Below are 18,280 nucleotides of genomic sequence, written 5' to 3' on the forward strand. Positions count from 1 at the left end.
TGCTCAGAGAGGCCCTGAGGCAGCAGCATGACTGTGGATGCTTTGCTGATGGAGAACCTCTGTTGGAAGCCACTCCAGGTTCTGGAGATCTTCCACATAGGTGGGCTCAGAGAGTTTGGTGGTAACCAGAACCCACTGGCCTTTCACCAGGAGGCAGAGCTGGAGCGCCTGGAGAGGGAATTTGCCATTCAGTCCCAGATCACGGAGGCTGCGCGGCGCCTGGCCAGCGACCCCAACGTCAGCAAAAAGCTGAAGAAGCAGAGGAAGACTTCCTACCTGAATGCCCTGAAGAAACTGCAGGAGATTGAGAATGCCATCAACGAGTACCGCATCAAATCCGGGAAGAAGCCAACCCAGAGGGCCTCCCTGATCATAGATGGTAAGTGGGACTTGGTGCCCACCAAGTGACACCACCTTGGTGCCCACAGCATCACTGTGGAGGGCAGGGAGAAAAATTCTTACCAAATTTCCCCTCCCTCCTCCTGCCTGGAGGGCCCCAGGGGTGCTGTCAGAGGGTGCTGTGCACTAGGGCTGTGCTGGGTCACAGCAGCAAAGCTGTGGTGTGCTGTGGGTGATCAGGGTGTCAGCAGAGCAGGCTGTGACTCCTTTGTTCACCTGTGAAATTGCTCTCCTGGTGTCTCCTCCAGAGCAGTGCAGTACAAATGTAATTAATGTTAGCAGATAGGGGTGAGCTCTCTAGCTCAAAGGCATCTGTAAAATCAAAGTGGGAGCAGTCTCATGGCTGTGTTCAAATATTTCTTTTCATTTTCTTTTTTTAACAATGTAATTCTCAGGGCACTTTATGGTTTACTGGGTTGTTGATTGATTTTTCATTAAATCCATAACTTTCTGCCGTGGTTCTTTCTCCCTTGAGGATTTTCCCCTTTCCCTTTGACTTGCAGAGTTTTTCTCTGTGCTTTTGTGCAGGAACTGAGATTAGAGCTGCTGTGTTTGTGACCTGGGTACCAAATTGCACCTTAGTCAGAGATAACAGACAGCCATGAGGACACAGGCTGGGGAAGGCAGCTCAAAGACCTGAGAGTTTTTACTACTGCTGCAGAAGATGCTCCAAAAACACTTCCTTGAATTCCACAGCACTTGTATTTGGTGTGAGCCTTTAGTTAGCAGCAGGATGACCATTTTAAGATGGATCAAACCCAGAGTGCTTAAGGGCCAAGATGTAAATCTCACCAATGGCACTGTGCCAGTTTGCATCCTCTGGGGATCTCAGCTCTCTGTTGTGACTCAGCCTTAATCCCCAGTTATTGAAAAGATTTAGCAGCTCCTTGAAAGGCAGCCTGCTATTGAGAGACCTGACCTGCAGCTCTGCCCTCCCAGCCTGAGAGTGGGCTGAGTCAACCATTCATAGGAATTTTGCCTCTTGCTCTGGTGGGGGAGGAAGGTGTGGGTGACTGCTTAAGGATAAGACTCAGTGGACAAAGATCATAGTGCAGTTCAGCACTCGGACATGGCAAATCTTGGGACCATCTGACCATCTTTGTATTTTCTTTCTTCAGAAGGAAACATTGCCAGTGAAGACAGCTCCCTCTCGGATGCCCTTGTTCTTGAGGATGGTATGTTGGCTGCTGTATGTTCTAGAAAATGGGAGGCGATGTGTGAACTCCTGATTGACACTCAAAATGGAATTACTGTTCTGTGTAATAGTCCACTGATAGATCCCAGAAGAAAAAAAAGCTTGGTTTCCCCTAATGATTTGACTCTTTGAGTCTACTTCAAGCCAACTAGGACTAGTAATAGTTACAATCAGACTAAACCTCCCTGAGCTAGCCTTCCTCCACATTTCAACCCATGCGTTCTTCAAAGCCATGCTCTTCCTGTGCTCAGGCTCCATCATTCACAGCCTAAATGGTGAACAAGATATCCAAAAAACAGGAGGGCTCCAAAGAAAACTACCCACAAACCATTGCATGCCTTCCCATCAGTAACCTCACCCTAACAGGAACACCATTCCTAGCAGAGTTCTACTCAAAGGACCAAATCAACAAAAATCATCATTATGGTTTCCCCATAGTGTCTGACTCTTATCTTATAGTCAGACATCAGGCCTGGAGCAGTTAATATTGCTGTGATTACTGCTCTGAATTATTTCAAAAGACAGTCCTAGAATTGCCCCTTATTTTGCCTGAAGTTTCAGTTGTTTTAAGGCATCATACCCTCTTGCTGGCCATTCTCTCTCAAAATGAGAATGTCAGCCAGTGCCCTTCTGAAAGTCAGGTCTTCAGGACGTCCCTGAGCACAGCCAGGGGAATCAGGGCAGGGAAGCAGGCTCTGGAGGTGCATGGCATCTCTTGGGGCTGTGCCGCCATTGCAGGTGTCCCACAGCCATCTCCTCTCTCCCTTCTCTCCACAGAGGACTCCCAGGTCACCAGCACAATCTCCCCCCTGCAGTCCCCCCACAAGGGGCTCCCTCCGCGGCCGCCGCTGCACAGCCGGCCGCCGCCGCCGCAGTCGCTGGAGGGGCTGCGCCAGATGCATTTCCACCGCAGCGACTACGACAAGTCCCCCATCAAACCCAAGATGTGGAGTGAGTCATCCCTGGATGAGCCCTATGAGAAGGTCAAGAAGCGCTCCTCGCACAGCCATTCCAGGTGAGCCAGATCTAGTGAAGCTCCAGTGTAGGAGTGTGGGGGGGTAGCACGGCCGGGGTGGACGGAGACGAGAGATTTCTGAACCCAGGTCATGGAACTTGGGGTTTATTGCAGAGGGCAGGGCCCTGCTGGGAGCTGCCAAACACAGCTCGGAGCAGGCCCGAGAGAAGAGAGCGGTAGAGAAGATGGGAGGGTGAGAGAGTAAAAGGGTAAGAGCATTAAAGGGCAAGAGAACGAGGTTCCCATTACAATACAATAAATCTTCTTCTGTGTTGAATATTCTAATTCTCACTAACCAATCTAGTACAATATACAAATTCTATAGCATTTGCATATAGCCTATAAGAATCATTACATTACCATCCTGTGTTATATTTTAAACCCTAAAAATTCCTCTTTGGACCTCTTCTGCCAAGCTAGTAGGGTCTGCTCTGACCCTTGGACCTGTCTGCAAGCAGAGGGTGTTGTTTCATCCAAAGGGGATTACCTTCAGCTGGCCACACCATTGTTTTCCAGTTGTTCAGTAGCTAACGTATCTCAGAGCTTGCTTTCAGTCTCGCTTATAGTTTCTATATTCTCAAAATCTTTTACCAGACAATCATATTTATCAGGCTTTCCTGTTTCATCTTCCCCAACACTCCAGCACAGAGATATTCCCTGCTTTCAGGAGGGACAGGTGGGAGCCATTTCAAAATTTACAAAGTTGTCCCTTACTAAAAGGAGACTTTTGGCCAATAGGCAGGTCATCAAAACAGGCTACAGCCACATGATTGCTGTTTGGTATCTCAGTGTTATTCTGCAAAACATTTAGAAGGGTTGGATGGTGGATCATCTGAGGGCTTTGACAGGACTTGGCCTTGACCTCTGGCACCACAAGGGCTGGGACACAAGCTCAGAACAGCAGCTGACCCAACTCCCACTCGCCCCTGCAAGATCCCAGGCACGTGCCTGAGATCTGGAAGGATGTGTGGGAGCCACTTGCCCCGATTCCTGTGGGAGAGCTGAGGCAGGGTGTTTCTCTGCAGCAGCCACAAGCGGTTCCCCAGCAGCGGGAGCTGTGCTGAGGCAGGAGGCAGCAGCTCGCTGCAGAACAGCCCCATCCGGAGCCTTCCCCACTGGAATTCCCAGTCCAGCATGCCGTCAACGCCGGATCTGCGGGTGCGCAGCCCGCACTACGTCCACTCCACGAGGTAAGTGATCCTGGCTCCAGCCTCACCCTGCTTACCCTGAAATAAATTGGCCTTGCTTCATCCTTCCCTCAGGGTAGGGATTAATTCCCAGTTCAGGAAAGGACACTAACCAGTCCTGCTCACATAAGAGGCTCATGTGCTTGTGCCAGTAGAGTCTCTCCTGAACTGACATCCTGAAATCCCTTCAGATAAACATGATTCTGCCCCTCATCCCTCTCCTGAAGTGATCAAGCTCTTCTTCTGCTGGGACCTTTCATCTCAGACTGTTTATAGGTTCTACAGGCCACTTTTAAAATGCATTTGATGCTACTGCTGAGTTCTGCAGTAAACTCCTCCATGGATCCAGCTGGAGAGAACATGTTGCTTCCTGTCTGATACAAAATGTTGAATAGTGTTAATTTTCCCTCGTGCATATAATGTTTGCTTATGTGTGATATTTTTAAGATCAAGAGCAATCCAGCCAGAGACCCAGGTTGCAGTGGAATTTAGTCCAGGGCTGACAGAGGAAAGAGCTGAAGTGTGTAAGGGAGATGATTGGATATGTGGGGCCAAACTTGACTGTGATTTTCAGCAGGATTTGTACAAACTGTTCAACTTCATTGCTCTTTTGCTTTTGTGGCAAGCACCATGGCCACTGCGGGGAGCAGAACTGATCCAGAGCTGTGTTCTGGTCTCTGTCCTGCCCTAAGGGGAAGTGCTACCATCATTTAGCTCAGAATAAATCAAGAGTTATGCCAACACATCAGCCTTGGGCACAGACAATACAAGGCATTAAAGCTCTGGGTTAAATTTGTTACAAACTTTTGGCTGAGGATACCTTTCAATGGTGCAATGTCTGTTAACCCTGGAGCCAAGCTGTATGAGAAATGAGCTTGGCACAGGGCTTGAAAAGTGGCCTTAACTGAGTAGGGGACATTTGGGTGTTTGAAACAACCATTGCTCAGTCTGTAGTTCATTCATGAGCTGCATGCCCTTGCCTTAGCCATCCATCATGCAGATGTGTTTCTGCTCCTTGAATGGATGGGTGGAGCTCTTCAAACAGCTGGGGTGAATAGAGACCTCCCAGACTTGGCCATGAGTCAAGCCTTGTAAAGCCTTGTAAACTGTGATTTGGGGTGGTTGCCTGAAGGGCTGTCACCAATGACATGCATCACCCATGGCTGTGCCCCAGCAGCACCAAGTTGCTTGGCAAGGGGTGACTTTTTCAATGACCAGTGGAGAAATCACAATGTTCAGGGCTAAGTGTGGACAGTCTGTCTGTCTATCTGTCTCTTATTAGGCGGATTGTACCCACGCAGGACTTTCATGGGCCACTTGCAAGGGAATCTCATCACATTTGTGGTCTGTGAGGTGCCAAGGCTTGAGGTTCCCAAGCTTTACCCTTCAGACTGGGCTTTTCCCAGGGTGGCATGCCACAGAGGAATTGGACTGGGCAGGGGTTTATGTCCCTCATGGTGCTGCAGACTCAATGTCACCACCAAGGAACTGGAGAGGAACAGGAACAGGACCTGATCAGCTCAAGCCCTGCAGCAGGGAAGCAGATTGTATTGCAGGCAGCAGCCCCAAGCAGTGCTGGAAGGGTTCAGGTTTTCGATGCCCTCGGATTCCTTTGGTGGCTTTGTATACGGGCAGGGATGGGGAACAATTCAACCTGTTGACTTACAGCCTGCTTTCTTTCCTGGTGCCTGCAGGTCAGTAGATATCAGCCCAACCAGACTGCACAGCTTAGCTCAGCACTTTAGACACCGGAGCTCCAGTTTGGAGTCACAAGGAAAGCTCCTGGGCTCAGAAAATGAGACAGGGAGCCCTGATTTCTACACCCCAAGGACTCGTAGCAGTAATGGCTCTGACCCCATGGACGACTGCTCTTCCTGCACCAGCCATTCCAGCTCGGAGCACTACTACCCTGCTCAGATGAACCCCAACTACTCCACCCTGGCAGAGGATTCCCCGTCGAAAGCCAGAGAGCGGCAGAGGCAAAGGCACAAATCAGCAGGAAACCTGGTCTCTTCCAATTCAGGGAGCATGCCCAACCTGGCTGCGAGGAACGGGACGGGACACCACCGTGTCTACCTGCACAGCCAGAGCCAGCCCTCCTCACAGTACAGGATCAAAGAGTATCCCCTGTACATCGAGGGCAGCTCCACGCCCGTGGTGGTGCGGAGCCTGGAGAACGACCAGGAGGGACACTACAGCGTGAAAGCACAATTCAAAACCTCCAACTCCTACACAGCAGGGGGAATGTTTAAGGAGAACTGGCACGGGGATGAAGTGGACTCTGTCAGGCTCACCCCATCCCGCTCCCAGATCATAAGGACTCCATCTCTGGGCAGGGAGGGCCACGAGAAGGGCTCGGGCAGGACTGCGGTGTCGGACGAGCTGCGGCTCTGGTACCAGCGCTCCACGGCCTCCCACAAGGAGCACAGCCGCCTCTCGCACACCAGCTCCACCTCCTCGGACAGCAGCTCCCAGTACAGCACATCTTCTCAAAGCACCTTTGTGGCACACAGCCGGGTCACGAGAATGCCTCAGATGTGTAAAGCAACATCAGGTGAGAGCCAGGCCCAGGCAGGGGCGGGAGGGATGGGAGCCTCATTCAGCCCAGGTCTATGCCAGGTGTTACACCCCAGCTGGAGAGCAGTGCCAGGACACAGCATGTTATCTGGCCTGCACACACTGCTCACCAAGCCTGGAGGTGTAACATTGAGGGGCAAGCCTTTTCCAAGACATTCCTCAATGAGAATGTTTGGGAACATCCATGGAAATCATCACTTCTCAATGACGGGCTCAAAGGACAGATAGGGACCAAAGCCTGGTTATTGCCAGGTCTTTCCTCAGAGTGCAGTTGGGTTTTGGGTGATGGCACTAGAGGCTGAAGGTGACAAAGCTATGGGAGCATCACTATTCATAATCACAGCGAGGGGTGCAATGAAGCAAGCAGGGGTTCAGCACAGACTAGGAGAATATATGTACTCACTGAAACACCAAAAGTATGAGAAAGGTTAAGTGGGGCATCCCAGCCCCTCCACCCCCCACGAAAATGTTTGAGCAATGACATCTTTGTGCACTGCTGAGACTTGGTTTTCCCATTCAGCTCCAATAACTCTGCTGATAATACCCTGAAACTCAGAGTGCTGCAATTTGTGCAGTATTTTGCCTCTGTGTTATGTACAGAGCATTGCTGTTAATATTAAACATACATGTTACGTACACCTCTGGGCTGTTAATATTAAATGGTAAGAAAACAGTCAGATTCATTACACTGAGAAGGAAGGCTACAATGTGTGTGAAACAGTCCAGGGTTAAATATTTACTAGCCATCAGTCACTCCTTGTCCAGCCTGTGTGGACAGATCAAGGACTTAGTAAAGATCTGAGCCACGTGCCTCAGCCTCAGCATGGAGACACCATTGCCCCAGCTGCACTTGCCACTGCCCCCAGGCAGAGCAGTGCATTGTCCACCCATGCTGGCTGTTCTTCTGCCATCCCAGCGTGGTGCCCAGTCCATGGTGACCCCCACACTGGCACCAGGGGGGCCCTGCACTCGCTGCCACCTCCAGTGAGGAGTCAGAGGCTCCTCGTGGGCCACCAGCAGCTGCCCAAGAAGGGGCTGGTTGATGTGTGATGCACTCACAGGAGTACCAGGGGTGGAAAACACACAACTGAGCAGCTGCTAGAACCATCCTGTGTCCCCCTATGAAAATCTGTCCTCCTCCCTTTGGTTGATGGGCATTTCTGTTCCATGCAGCAAGAGAAAATTCTTGAACACTGGAAAGCTTTTGGTTAGCCTTGGAAATGGTACCAGTTCAGGAAAATGGCGGGTTGTGGTGAGAGCAAATAAAGATCACTGTTGGTCAGTCCATTCCCTAACTCAGCTGGGGCTTTAAACCTAAATTTGATACCTGTGCAGCCCAGGAATGTTCAGTAATCACAGCATAGCCTGACCAGTTGGCAGCATAGATTGGTTTTGTGTTCAGAGTCTGTTCCCAGTCACAGCTATGGGAGGATACTGACCTCAGGAGCTGTCAGCCCCAGAAGCAAATTAAAATTTGTTTTGCCCTTTAGGTGTCATTTGGCAGCAGCTAAAGAATTTACCAGCAGAGAGAGGGGTGCCAGGTAGAAGTCTCCATCATTTCAGGTGATAGGTCAGTTGGGCTGCACCACTGTCCTTCAAAGAGGATGAGACTTCTAGTCATGTATTACATTCTAGGCATGTGTTAAATTCAGAGGTCACTGTATAGACTTGAGGAGGAATAAAGGTTAGTGAGGTGGTTTTATTTGCTGCACCCTCACCAGGGAAATTCCTCCAAGAGGCAGTGCCCATTTATAGTCCAGCTTGCTTCTGTCTTGGTTCAGTCATGCTAAGCCTTCCTTTGGTCCCTAATAGGACTGTCAGCAAAGACAGGCATTTTTTACAAACCCACAGTGAAAGGGAGTTGTAGCTTTTGAAATCTTCACAGCAGTGTACTTGTCCAGGCTCTCACCACTGCCAGCCCTGGCTCCTGGGACATGGAGCATCTCCCACCACCCCTGAAAACAGGAGGCTGAGCCTGGCAGGCTGAGCTCCTCCACTTCAGGATTATGGAGTCCAGGCAGCAGTAACCAAGTTTCTGTGCTGGGAGAAGTGTGGTGTGTGCCAGGCAGGATCAGGAGAGCCTGGGTGGCTGGACTGAGCTGGAGACTGAGTGTTCCTGCAGAGCTGAGGGCAGATCCAGCCCGTGATGTGCAGCAGTGTCAGCACAGGCTCTGCTCCTGTGCTCAGGCACAGTCACCCAGGAACGGGGCGAGGCCTGTCCCAGGCTGTGTTTGCTCACAGCCAGACATGTTCCTGCTGGTCTGACCAGCTGATGCTTCTGAAGCACCCTGACCTTTGTGTTCTCACCTCACCAGTGGTTTTCCCCACCCTTGGTTGTTTTCCAGCTGCCTTACCTCACAGCCAGAGGAGTTCCACGCCGTCGAGCGAGCTCGCAACCACGCCGCCGGGCAGCCCCCACCACATCCTCACCTGGCAGACTGGGTGAGTGGCTCTGGAGCAGCTCACAGAATCCAAATCCCTCCCTCCCAGTGAGAGCAAGCTCCCCACACAGCAGCACAGCTGTGGAGAATGTCTCCCATGTGCTCCATAGCCTACAACCACATAGAGCATTTCCAGTCCCCACCTGTGCTCTCGTGGTGGTGGAGCTCTGGTTTAGGCTGAGCAAGACAAGGCTGAGTCATCCACACCCAGCACTGCTCCAAGTAGTGTCAGATCCACAAGGAAAGGAGCCCTGCAGGTTCCTCCTGCTTGGACAGGCTCCTTCCCCCAGTCTTCTTCCTATGTTGAAATAGCTGATGTTTCTTTTTTAGCAGCCATCACAAAACAGGCTGTGCACACCAAGACCTTGTTGAAAAGGCAAGGTTCAGTGCCTGCCATACCTGTGTGTGCAGCAATCCATTTTTCTGCTCAGTTTTCCCCAGCAATGTGTCTTCATGACTTTTAAGGGCATCTTTTTTCAGCTACCACTAACATGAAGGTGCTTCACCAGAGTGTGAGGGAAGCATTACACACCCATAGCCATTACTAATGTAAATACAGTCATTGTGTTCTTTGGCACCTCTTTGCAAGGCAGGGAGTTCCAGGAGTAAATAAACAACCTTTTACAAGCTCCCATGGGTATTCTCTAGCACTCTCTGTCCAGCAATTCTGTCCTGCCATGTGAAATAAAGGTCATTTCCAGATCCCGTCTAACTCAGCACATCCAGTGGGATGAGACTTTGGTGAGATCAGCTAGATCTGACACTACAGTCCTCAAAATACCCTCATGCTGAATAGAAAACAGAGCTGATACCCTGAGTCATGAATTGGAACTAACTTTGAAAACATTTCACTGTGCAACCACTGGAAAACCTCCTGCTCTTTAATTACCCATGTCACCTATGACCAGGTTTGACCTCTGGTTACTCCAGCACTGTTTGTGACTGCACTTTAAATTGGAGCTGAGGAGAACCATGACCACAGCCCCTTAGGCTTACCTGGATTTTAAATTCACACATTTGACATCCAGTCTCATGTGGTCTTTGCATGTGCTTCCAACTTTAGAACAGGAGAATGTTTTTGGTCCCATTTCACTAAAAGTCATGGGATAGCAAGATAGGCAAAATGGTACCTGCCTTAACCATACACTGCAATTTCCACTATTAAGGGTTTGAGACTAAATTCAAATCTTAGTCTCCATCCCAATTCTAATTCTTCTAAATAACTCGATGATGATCAGAATTAAAACTGGTGAGCAGCCAGCCGAGACATCTGTTTGGATAATCTCAGCTTTTCTTATTTTTCCATTCAAGCTGTCCTGCACCTTGCCTCTCACAGCAAAAATACTTTTAAGCTAAATTCTCAGCTGGTGAAAGTGAAGCTATCTGTATTTATAGCCAATGCCCTAAAAGAAGTGGAGACAAATCAACACTTGTTTTGTACCTGAGCACAGCACCCAAGGTGTGTGTGTATAAATACAGGAGTGGACCCAGTCTGCCATTAGATGCACAATAGATTCCTCCACTGCAGGAGTGGCTGTGCCCTCCCAGCATGACTCCACAGATTGACATTTCTCCCTAACATGTTTTTGTGTCACTAACTTTTCCTAAAGATGATTCATCAACTTGTTTCCCCACTGGATTAATAAGCTCGTTAACAATGTCTGTGTCACTTCTTTTCTTTAACATTTCCTCTCTCCTCTTTCCTCCTTTTTGGCTCTCCTTTGTTCAGAGAAGCAACAGACAACTCACCCACTATGGATGAGTCTCAGTCTCCAACCCACCAAAGTACTGATGAATAGAGGTATAGTAAGGGAACGTTTTGTTCTTTCCTCCTCCTGCCCCACACTCGGTGAGCACAGCGCAGTGCCCGGCCTCCTGCTGGAGCTGCCCTTCAGCTCTGTGCCCCTTTGTGTGCCAGCCAGCTCCCTGCAGGGCTGGGGAGCATTCCACCCTCTGTGCCTTTCCAGAGAGGCTGTGGCACTGTCCCCTGTGAAAGGGACTCAGGGCCAGCCTGCTCTGTGTCTCTGCCTTTACCTGTGAAAGGGACTCGGGGCCAGCCTGCTCTGTGTCCATGCCTTTCTCTGTGAGAGGGACATGGGGACAGCCTGCTCTGTGTCCCTGCCTTTCCCTGTGAGAGGGACATGGGGACAGCCTGCTCTGTGTCCCTGCCATCCCTGTGAGAGGGACATGGGGACAGCCTGCTCTGTGTCCCTGCACTCCCCTCAGGCCCAGCCTGCTCTGTGTCCCTGCCTTTCTCTGTGAGAGGGACATGGGGACAGCCTGCTCTGTGTCCCTGCCTTTCCCTGTGAGAGGGACATGGGGACAGCCTGCTCTGTGTCCCTGCACTCCCCTCAGGCCCAGCCTGCTCTGTGTCCCTGCCGAGGCTGAATGGGCACAGAGGCTGGGGAGGGAACAAATCTGTGGCTGAGGAGAGTTGAAAGCAGCGTGGGCAGAGAGCTGTGGGGACAGTGGGAGCAGCCTGCTGGGGACACCAGGGTGAGCTCAGCAGCCCTGGCCAGAGCTCCCAGGCTCCCTCCAGCCACAGCTCCATCACACCTTCCTCCTCCCTCCCTGCCACAGAGCTGGGGCTGTTTGCAGCAGCAGCACCAGCAGAGAGGTTTTATGGAACAAGGAGCAGCCCCGGCCCCATTCCTGTGGGAACACAGAGGGGGAAGGGTGGAGGGAACAAAAAAACCCTCAGAGTGTTTTTGTTTTAATTAAACTGCCATCACTGTCTGACACTCTCATTTGAATCTACATCCATTCACAGCTGGCATCTGTCAAGTACCTCAAGCCCAGCTTTCTAGAGTTATCCCATAAAGCTCTGTGCTCCAGCACTGAGCTGGGAAACAAAAGGCTTTTTAACATGCAAATGTCGATGCCCTTGCTCAGGTTCCTCTCAGACACCAATCCCAGGGAAACCAGGTGGAAAACAGGGCAGAGGAAGAAGGAATTGCACCAGATGTGAGATCAGTGCTGTGAGGTGGGGAGGGAATGCAGGAAGCAGTGAGAATCCTGCAATAAACAGAAAAAATATGCATCTCCTGCCTTTGGCCTCAAAACAGTCTCTACTTTGGAAGTTAGTTCAAATCAAAGTGTGAGAGCTATGACTGCACAGATACAGCAGTCACTTTTCAAAAGATCCAGATTTTGACTCGTTTTCCTTTCAGAAGAAGCTCCCCAGCCTAAGCCAGGAGCTGATGCTGGGTAGAGCTCTTAACATAAATAGCAGAGAAAATTCTTATGAATTGTCTCATCTACTCAGTACAGGCAAAGAAAAAGCCAAGCAGCAAAACATGGTCCTTCCCACATCAGACCTGGCATGCCCTCACTAGTCCCCTCCTGGTGCATCCCTGGAAAGGCACATCACTCTGTGACTGCTCAGTGATGCACAAGGCTCTGCCCAGAGCAGAAGTGCTACAGAAAGTGCCACCACCTTCCTCCTTCATTGTTCCCACTGGGTGATGCAGCCCATGTCTGAGTGAGCTGCTCTAAGGAGTTGCTCCTTGGAGAGCATCCTATAGAAAAATCTGTATCCCACCTTCCTGCTGAGCAGGACAGCAGGCAGGGCCTCAGGCAGGGCAGAGGCACAGCACTGCTGCTGTACCCAGGGCAGGGGGGAAGAGGACACAGGCAGAGTGCAGTGGGGCCTGTGAATACCCTGTGTTCCTCTCCACCCATAACACAACGTTTTGTGCTCATGGCTGAACTTCTCACTGTCCTAACAAAGCTTCCTTTCTCCTGCAGGAACTACAATGATAGCTGTTTCCTGGATTCTCCCCTCTATCCAGAATTAGCAGATGTCCAGTGGTATGGGCAGGAAAAAGCCAAGCCTGGAACTCTAGTGTGAACCCCTGACCTCAAGTTAATCACATCAATGCCATTCTGAGATCACCTCACTGCCTCTCATTTGCCTTACCCAGATGCACTGTCACCCAGCACCAGCTTCAACTCTAAGCACTTTTCTCACGATGCAATTCCAGACAACATTTGTGGAACACCGGCCCTGAGCCATGCACCCTGGCAGAGCAGCACATCCCCCTGCCAGAGGGTGCCCATCCCTGCCATGGCCACGGGGCAGAGAGGAGCAGCCATCTGGAGAGCCAGTTTCAAAACTGGGTTTCCTTTCCTTCCAAGGCTTCTATCAAAGATTAGTGTTCCACAGCACGTAACAGCAGCAAGAGTTCCATGACCTGCAAGCTGAAGCCAACAGCATTAGTTTGAAGGGGGAGGGAGCAGGACAGAGGCTGAGAAATGGAGACCATATTCCTGAAAGTGCATCTGTTCTGAAACAGTAAATCCCATCATTTCAGAGCTGTGTCAGTCTCACAATCAGGTCAGCACTGCCAAAGATCTCCACACCACCGTTGGCAGGATGAGTTGCTCAGCAAGTTCTAGCTACAAGAACATCTCCCTTCTTTAACTCAGTGGCAGCCACGACCACCCCCTGCAAAATGGCATTTCCTTCTTCATTTGGAGCCCACCTACACACAAGCAAAAGAACCCCCAGTGCTGCAGACACACCCGAGGTCTGGGCTGGTGTCACAGCATCGCTGTCTGCGGGCCACTCCTGGACTGGACGCACAAGGTTTACAAAGGCATCACCTAAAGCAGAGGCGAGTACTGCACTCACAGAGCTCTGTGGCTGGCACAGAGCCCACCAATACATGGAGAGGTTGGGATTGTACTGGTTGATTTGATACAGATAAAAATTGCCAAAAAAAACCTTTCCACAAGCAGACCTGGCCAATAAATTGGGATCTGTCTCTGCACAAGGGAAAGCACATCGAGCTGACACGGCCAATCTGCGTTCACGTATTGGTCCCACTCCTCTTCCCTTCGTTAGCACCAGTGTAGCAAAGGGCTCGTCACCCGTGTGCTGCCGTGTGGGAGAGCTGCTCTGGCCCCTGGAAGGCTCCTGGAGTAGGGTTGGACATCCAGCAGACAGGGAAATCTTCCCCTAGGGAGAGAGAGAAGGGGAAGCGACCGAGCAAGGCGCCGGACGAGCAGCACGAGCGCGGCCTGGAAGGAGCTGCGAGTTTACACATACTTTAGAGCAATGCTTTATACATGTCAAGCCATGGAACTTCCAAAGGCCTCAAAGACACTTTTGTAAGCAAGGAACAAGTGCACAATCTAGGTGGATGTTGAAGCTGGCACGTCTTAGTCTTCACTGCGGTGCTATGCTGTTTTTATTGCCACTCGATGGGGGTGGCGCCCGGCCTGCCCCCGTCGGTGCGTGCAAACGATGATTTCCTATGGGAAAGGCATTAACAGAAACGGCTGGAGGGGGTTACTTTGTGAAAAGCAGAAACTGAAGTTAGCTTTAGTTTAAGGAAAAAGGGAAAAAAAAAAAAGTGTGAGAGTGTGTATGTGTGTATGTGTGTGTGTGTGTGTTCCAAGAATAACAACAGCGTCTACCAGACAAAGTAGAGTGAAACGTTTCAAATTAAACACCATGACTTGGGGGGCTGCCACTCCTTTTGGTATTAAGATTGCTGGAAAACTGCATTCCAGGCTTTAAAAGAGAATGGGTTCTGTGTAATTAGGCTTTGAAAAACGATGGGGTTTCTAAACATTAATGCGAGCAGCTCATGCTAATTCCTTTTCTGCGACTCACACCAGAAGTGTTGGCTTTGGTTCCCTGCACTGCTGCTTTGCATCCCTGGTGAGGTGGGGAGGAGGCCTTGCAGAGATGAGGTAGGACAGGCAGTTATAATAATTATTATATATATAAAGGCTGTTATTTGTCCAGGGAAACCTGTGGCAGAGCCAGGGCTGGATGGGGCTCTGAGCAGCCTGGTCCGGGGAAGGTGTCCCTGTGCCATGGCAGGGTTGGAACTGGATGATGTCACTTCCAACACAAACCATTCCATAATGCCATTGTAAGGAAACTCTTTTATGTTCACACATGAAGCATAAATGAATTATCCCTCTGAGAAAAACCCACAAAAACCCTGGCAAAGGGTATACAAAGGTGACCACACAAACCTTGTGCTTCTGGGCCTCCCTGAAGCATCAGCCAGGAGTGCAGTGCACCGTGACAGTAATTGAAGCCTTGCTTTCAGTTCTGGAAGAACAGCCAGTGGTGAGATTGCAGCCTTTATCTGGACAAGCAAAATGCTCTTTTCACCATCTCTTTGTGCTTTGGGGTCTTTAACATGGGAATTATTTCAAGCTCCTAATTGGATTTTTAGCTGGATAAGAGATAGTACTGATTAATGACATTTACTGATAAAATTTGGTAGCTGAAGTAAAAGGATTAAATAAGGACCAAATTAAGCTACAGCAAATAATTTAGCCCAAGGATTTTTAGGGGCTCTGAGCAACTGTCTGTTTTCTTTTTAATTTCCCTGGTAAGTGGTTTGGGTTTGTTTTTTTTTCTGTGTACCTTCTTTTAATTAAAAAGAATTCAACAACAGCGGCACTATGAGGCCTCTGGGCACTACAGGAAGAAACATTAATTCCTCCAAGACCAGCTCTGCAGTTTTGCAGCAAAGGTTAAAAGGTGGCAGCCCTGAAATTAGGGGTGGGGGGGAAATAAAAATATTTAGCCTGAATTGCAAACAGGCTGGAGTGGAAGAAGAAGCTTTCTAGAAACGGATTGAGTTTTGCTTTGTGTTCTGCTTTTCTGGTTTGCAATCAAGGCACATGTGAGCAGCCAGTCTGGTAGTAAAGACAGATTAAGTAAAACAGGTTTTACTGTTTAGCTCAATTCAATTAAACACAAATGTACATAAAATGTTAATCATATGAGATTAACATATTTAAGTATAACACGGAGGGGCATATACATAGCTATTATAGACAAGCACTTGACTACCAACTTAACCCCTCGTTTACTTTTTTATTTTCCAAGGCTCCATCTGCCATAAAGCCACAACCACGTTCAGTCTCTGTGTCTGACACTCCCTCTGTGTGGGCAGGAGCCAGGGGACAGCCCCTGCAGGGGCTGTGCTGGGAGGCAGGGTTTATTTTTAAATGATATTATATGCAGTCGAGTGTTGAAAATGTTGAATCAGTCCAATTTGTTTTCACTCTGTATTAGTTTTAGTTTCAGGCATAGCCAATCCCCATTCAGGTGCTATCAGATGACCAGTTACTGCTTAGTTAACTAGATGTAAAGTTTTACATATATATTAATGTCAATAGTTTTATTACAAGTTGTGTAAAATGGACTCTCTAGTTTAAAAAAAAGGAAAAAAAAAAAGAAGAAAAAAATTAGGTCTCTCCTGAAATTGACTTTAGAGCATGGAAAATGATTTTACTGGATTCTGTTCAACTGTAATCAAGGAAAAAAATATGTATGTTGTAGAAAAAGTTGCAGAATTTAAAAAAAATCTGCTTTTAATTTATTCTTTTTGTATTAAGAATTTGTATAGTTACCTTTACATTTTGCAAAACGGTGTTGTCAACACTTCCTTATTAAAGCATTTTCAAAATGAAACCTTGCCCTGGTCTCTTTGGGAGGGCAGAGCCCAGGCAATCCTTACCCCTGCCAGAGATGCTGCTCCAGATGTGTGCACAGCTGGCCAGGGTGTCCCTGAGGGACCTGCTCCTTGGCTGACTGCAGGAAACACTGGAACTCCCCCAGAAAAGCCCCAAAAAATCTCCTTCAGAGATCCCTCAGGATTCAGCACCCAGCAGATCCATGCTGCCTCCGTGCCATCTTCTCCCAAGCACCGGGCCCAGGAGGAACAGGAGTGTGACTGATGTCCCACCAGTGTGGGAAGCAAAGTCACAAATAATATTTACTTCCAAGAAACAACCTGAAAGAACTAAAATTAATGCTCACTCACATGGATTGGATGCCAAGCTGTTTCAGCAATGCCAGCAGCTGTGGGACAGGCTGCAGCACCAGCACATTCCCCCTGCTCCAAGGAAGTGACTTCCCAAGGGAGCAGTGACTCCCTGCTGGCTCAGTAGGGCAGCAGCGACCCCTGCACAGGGCTGGGGACATCACTGACATCCCCTCAGGCCACCCCTCAAAACCACAGGCAGCTTCCAACAGCCACAGAGTCTCACATGGGGCTCCCACACTTCCCAGTGCTTCCTGCTCCTTCCATTTATTCCCACTGTCCATGGAGCCTCCTCCCCTCCCAGCACCTCCTGTTCCTCCATTAAACTGATCCCACCCCCTACCCCAACAACCATCCCAGCAGCACAAACAGCAAATAGGGAATTTAAGGCATGGCTCAGCTTCAAACAACAACAAAAAAAAGTGTTATAAAATAATGTAATGGAATAACAAATGAGTTCAAGTGTTGAATTTTATAACTGTTAAAAAATTATAATAATCTGATTGCATCCCCCGTGGAGGACAATCAGATTGTTAGATTTTATTATTAGAAGTTACAAGAAAAAAGGTCATTTATCGAATAAATATAAAAATTCCACAGCAAAATCATCATGAAGTGCTTCATAGAGAAAAGAAATACCCAGGCAAATGCTTTGGCCATTTGACATCACAGCAGCTTCTGTTCTGCTCTGTCAGAAACAAACTCCTCACCACTCAATAATCTTAGGAAATTCCCTGGGTGAATGGTCTCACAGCTTGGGAAAACTCAGCTTTGGGCTTTTTGTCTCCTTTCCCACCTAAATGCCATAATAAAATCCAAGCAATGTGGTTTTCTGCAGCATCCTGGGTCTAAGGGGCTCCAGGTCAGGGGTTGTGTCACTCTGTGATCACCCATTCTGTCTTCATTTGGCACAGGAACACCAGTACCAGGCAGGTACCAATGGTTTTAGGGCTCACCTTGCACAGGCCCTTCCACAGCCAGGCTTGGGGAAGGCTCAGGGACTGCAGCAAATGCCCAGGGGCACTGAAGTCCCAAAACTGAAGTCCCAAAACCACTCCAGACCCCACCATGGTGAACTCATGACTTCATCCTAAAGCTGCAATCTTAGGATCCAGCAGAGTTATTTCCGCCTAATGCAGGAATTATCAGAAATAAACATCTGGAACAGCCTCGAGGGAAAAGTAAATTGCTAAACTGAAACATACCCTCCCCACAAAATAAAAAAAAACCCCAAACTGTCAAACAGTGTGACAGCTGCACCACACCCACCCCTCCCTGGACTAGACTGAGGGTTGGGATTTTTTGGCTAAGAGGCATTATTAACTATTTGATCACGGTCTGGTAGCTGCAATTTGGGGCCATCCAGCTGCAAGGAGCCTCCAAGCCATGATGAAAAGCAGCTGCTGTAACAGTGTCCCCCTATCCCCTGAGGACCAGAGCTGGCTCTCACGTGCTGGACAGCTGGAAATTCTTACCCTGATGTGCCGTGAGAAAGCAGTTCCCAGCTCCTCAGTTCCCCACACAGCACCATTCCAGGGATTGCAAGGGGATAAAGTTCTTCCATCATGGCATTCACTCAAGCTGTATTTCAGGGACTGTCAGCAAGGAGCAACATTGCTTCAGCTGCATTCCTTAAAACCTGATCAGACCAAGACATTCCAACCTCA

The 18,280-nt window shown here is 49.2% G+C and overlaps 1 protein-coding gene across 1 annotated transcript in view; it reads left to right on the top strand.

The window, feature by feature from the left end:
* The window catches only part of FRMD4A (FERM domain containing 4A), a 218,322-nt gene extending 202,061 nt beyond the window's left edge, over positions 1 to 16,261 (top strand). Inside the window, exons 17-23 of the mRNA XM_058804516.1 lie at positions 151 to 379; positions 1,518 to 1,574; positions 2,372 to 2,609; positions 3,635 to 3,799; positions 5,491 to 6,350; positions 8,719 to 8,815; positions 12,562 to 16,261. Of these exons, the coding sequence (XP_058660499.1) occupies positions 151 to 379; positions 1,518 to 1,574; positions 2,372 to 2,609; positions 3,635 to 3,799; positions 5,491 to 6,350; positions 8,719 to 8,815; positions 12,562 to 12,664 (1,749 nt within the window). The 3' untranslated portion in view covers positions 12,665 to 16,261. The remainder of the gene's footprint in view (positions 1 to 150; positions 380 to 1,517; positions 1,575 to 2,371; positions 2,610 to 3,634; positions 3,800 to 5,490; positions 6,351 to 8,718; positions 8,816 to 12,561) is intronic.
* Positions 16,262 to 18,280: the final 2,019 nt, after the last annotated feature.

This window comes from Ammospiza caudacuta, chromosome 5, assembly GCF_027887145.1.
Source record: "Ammospiza caudacuta isolate bAmmCau1 chromosome 5, bAmmCau1.pri, whole genome shotgun sequence".
NCBI lineage: Eukaryota > Metazoa > Chordata > Aves > Passeriformes > Passerellidae > Ammospiza > Ammospiza caudacuta.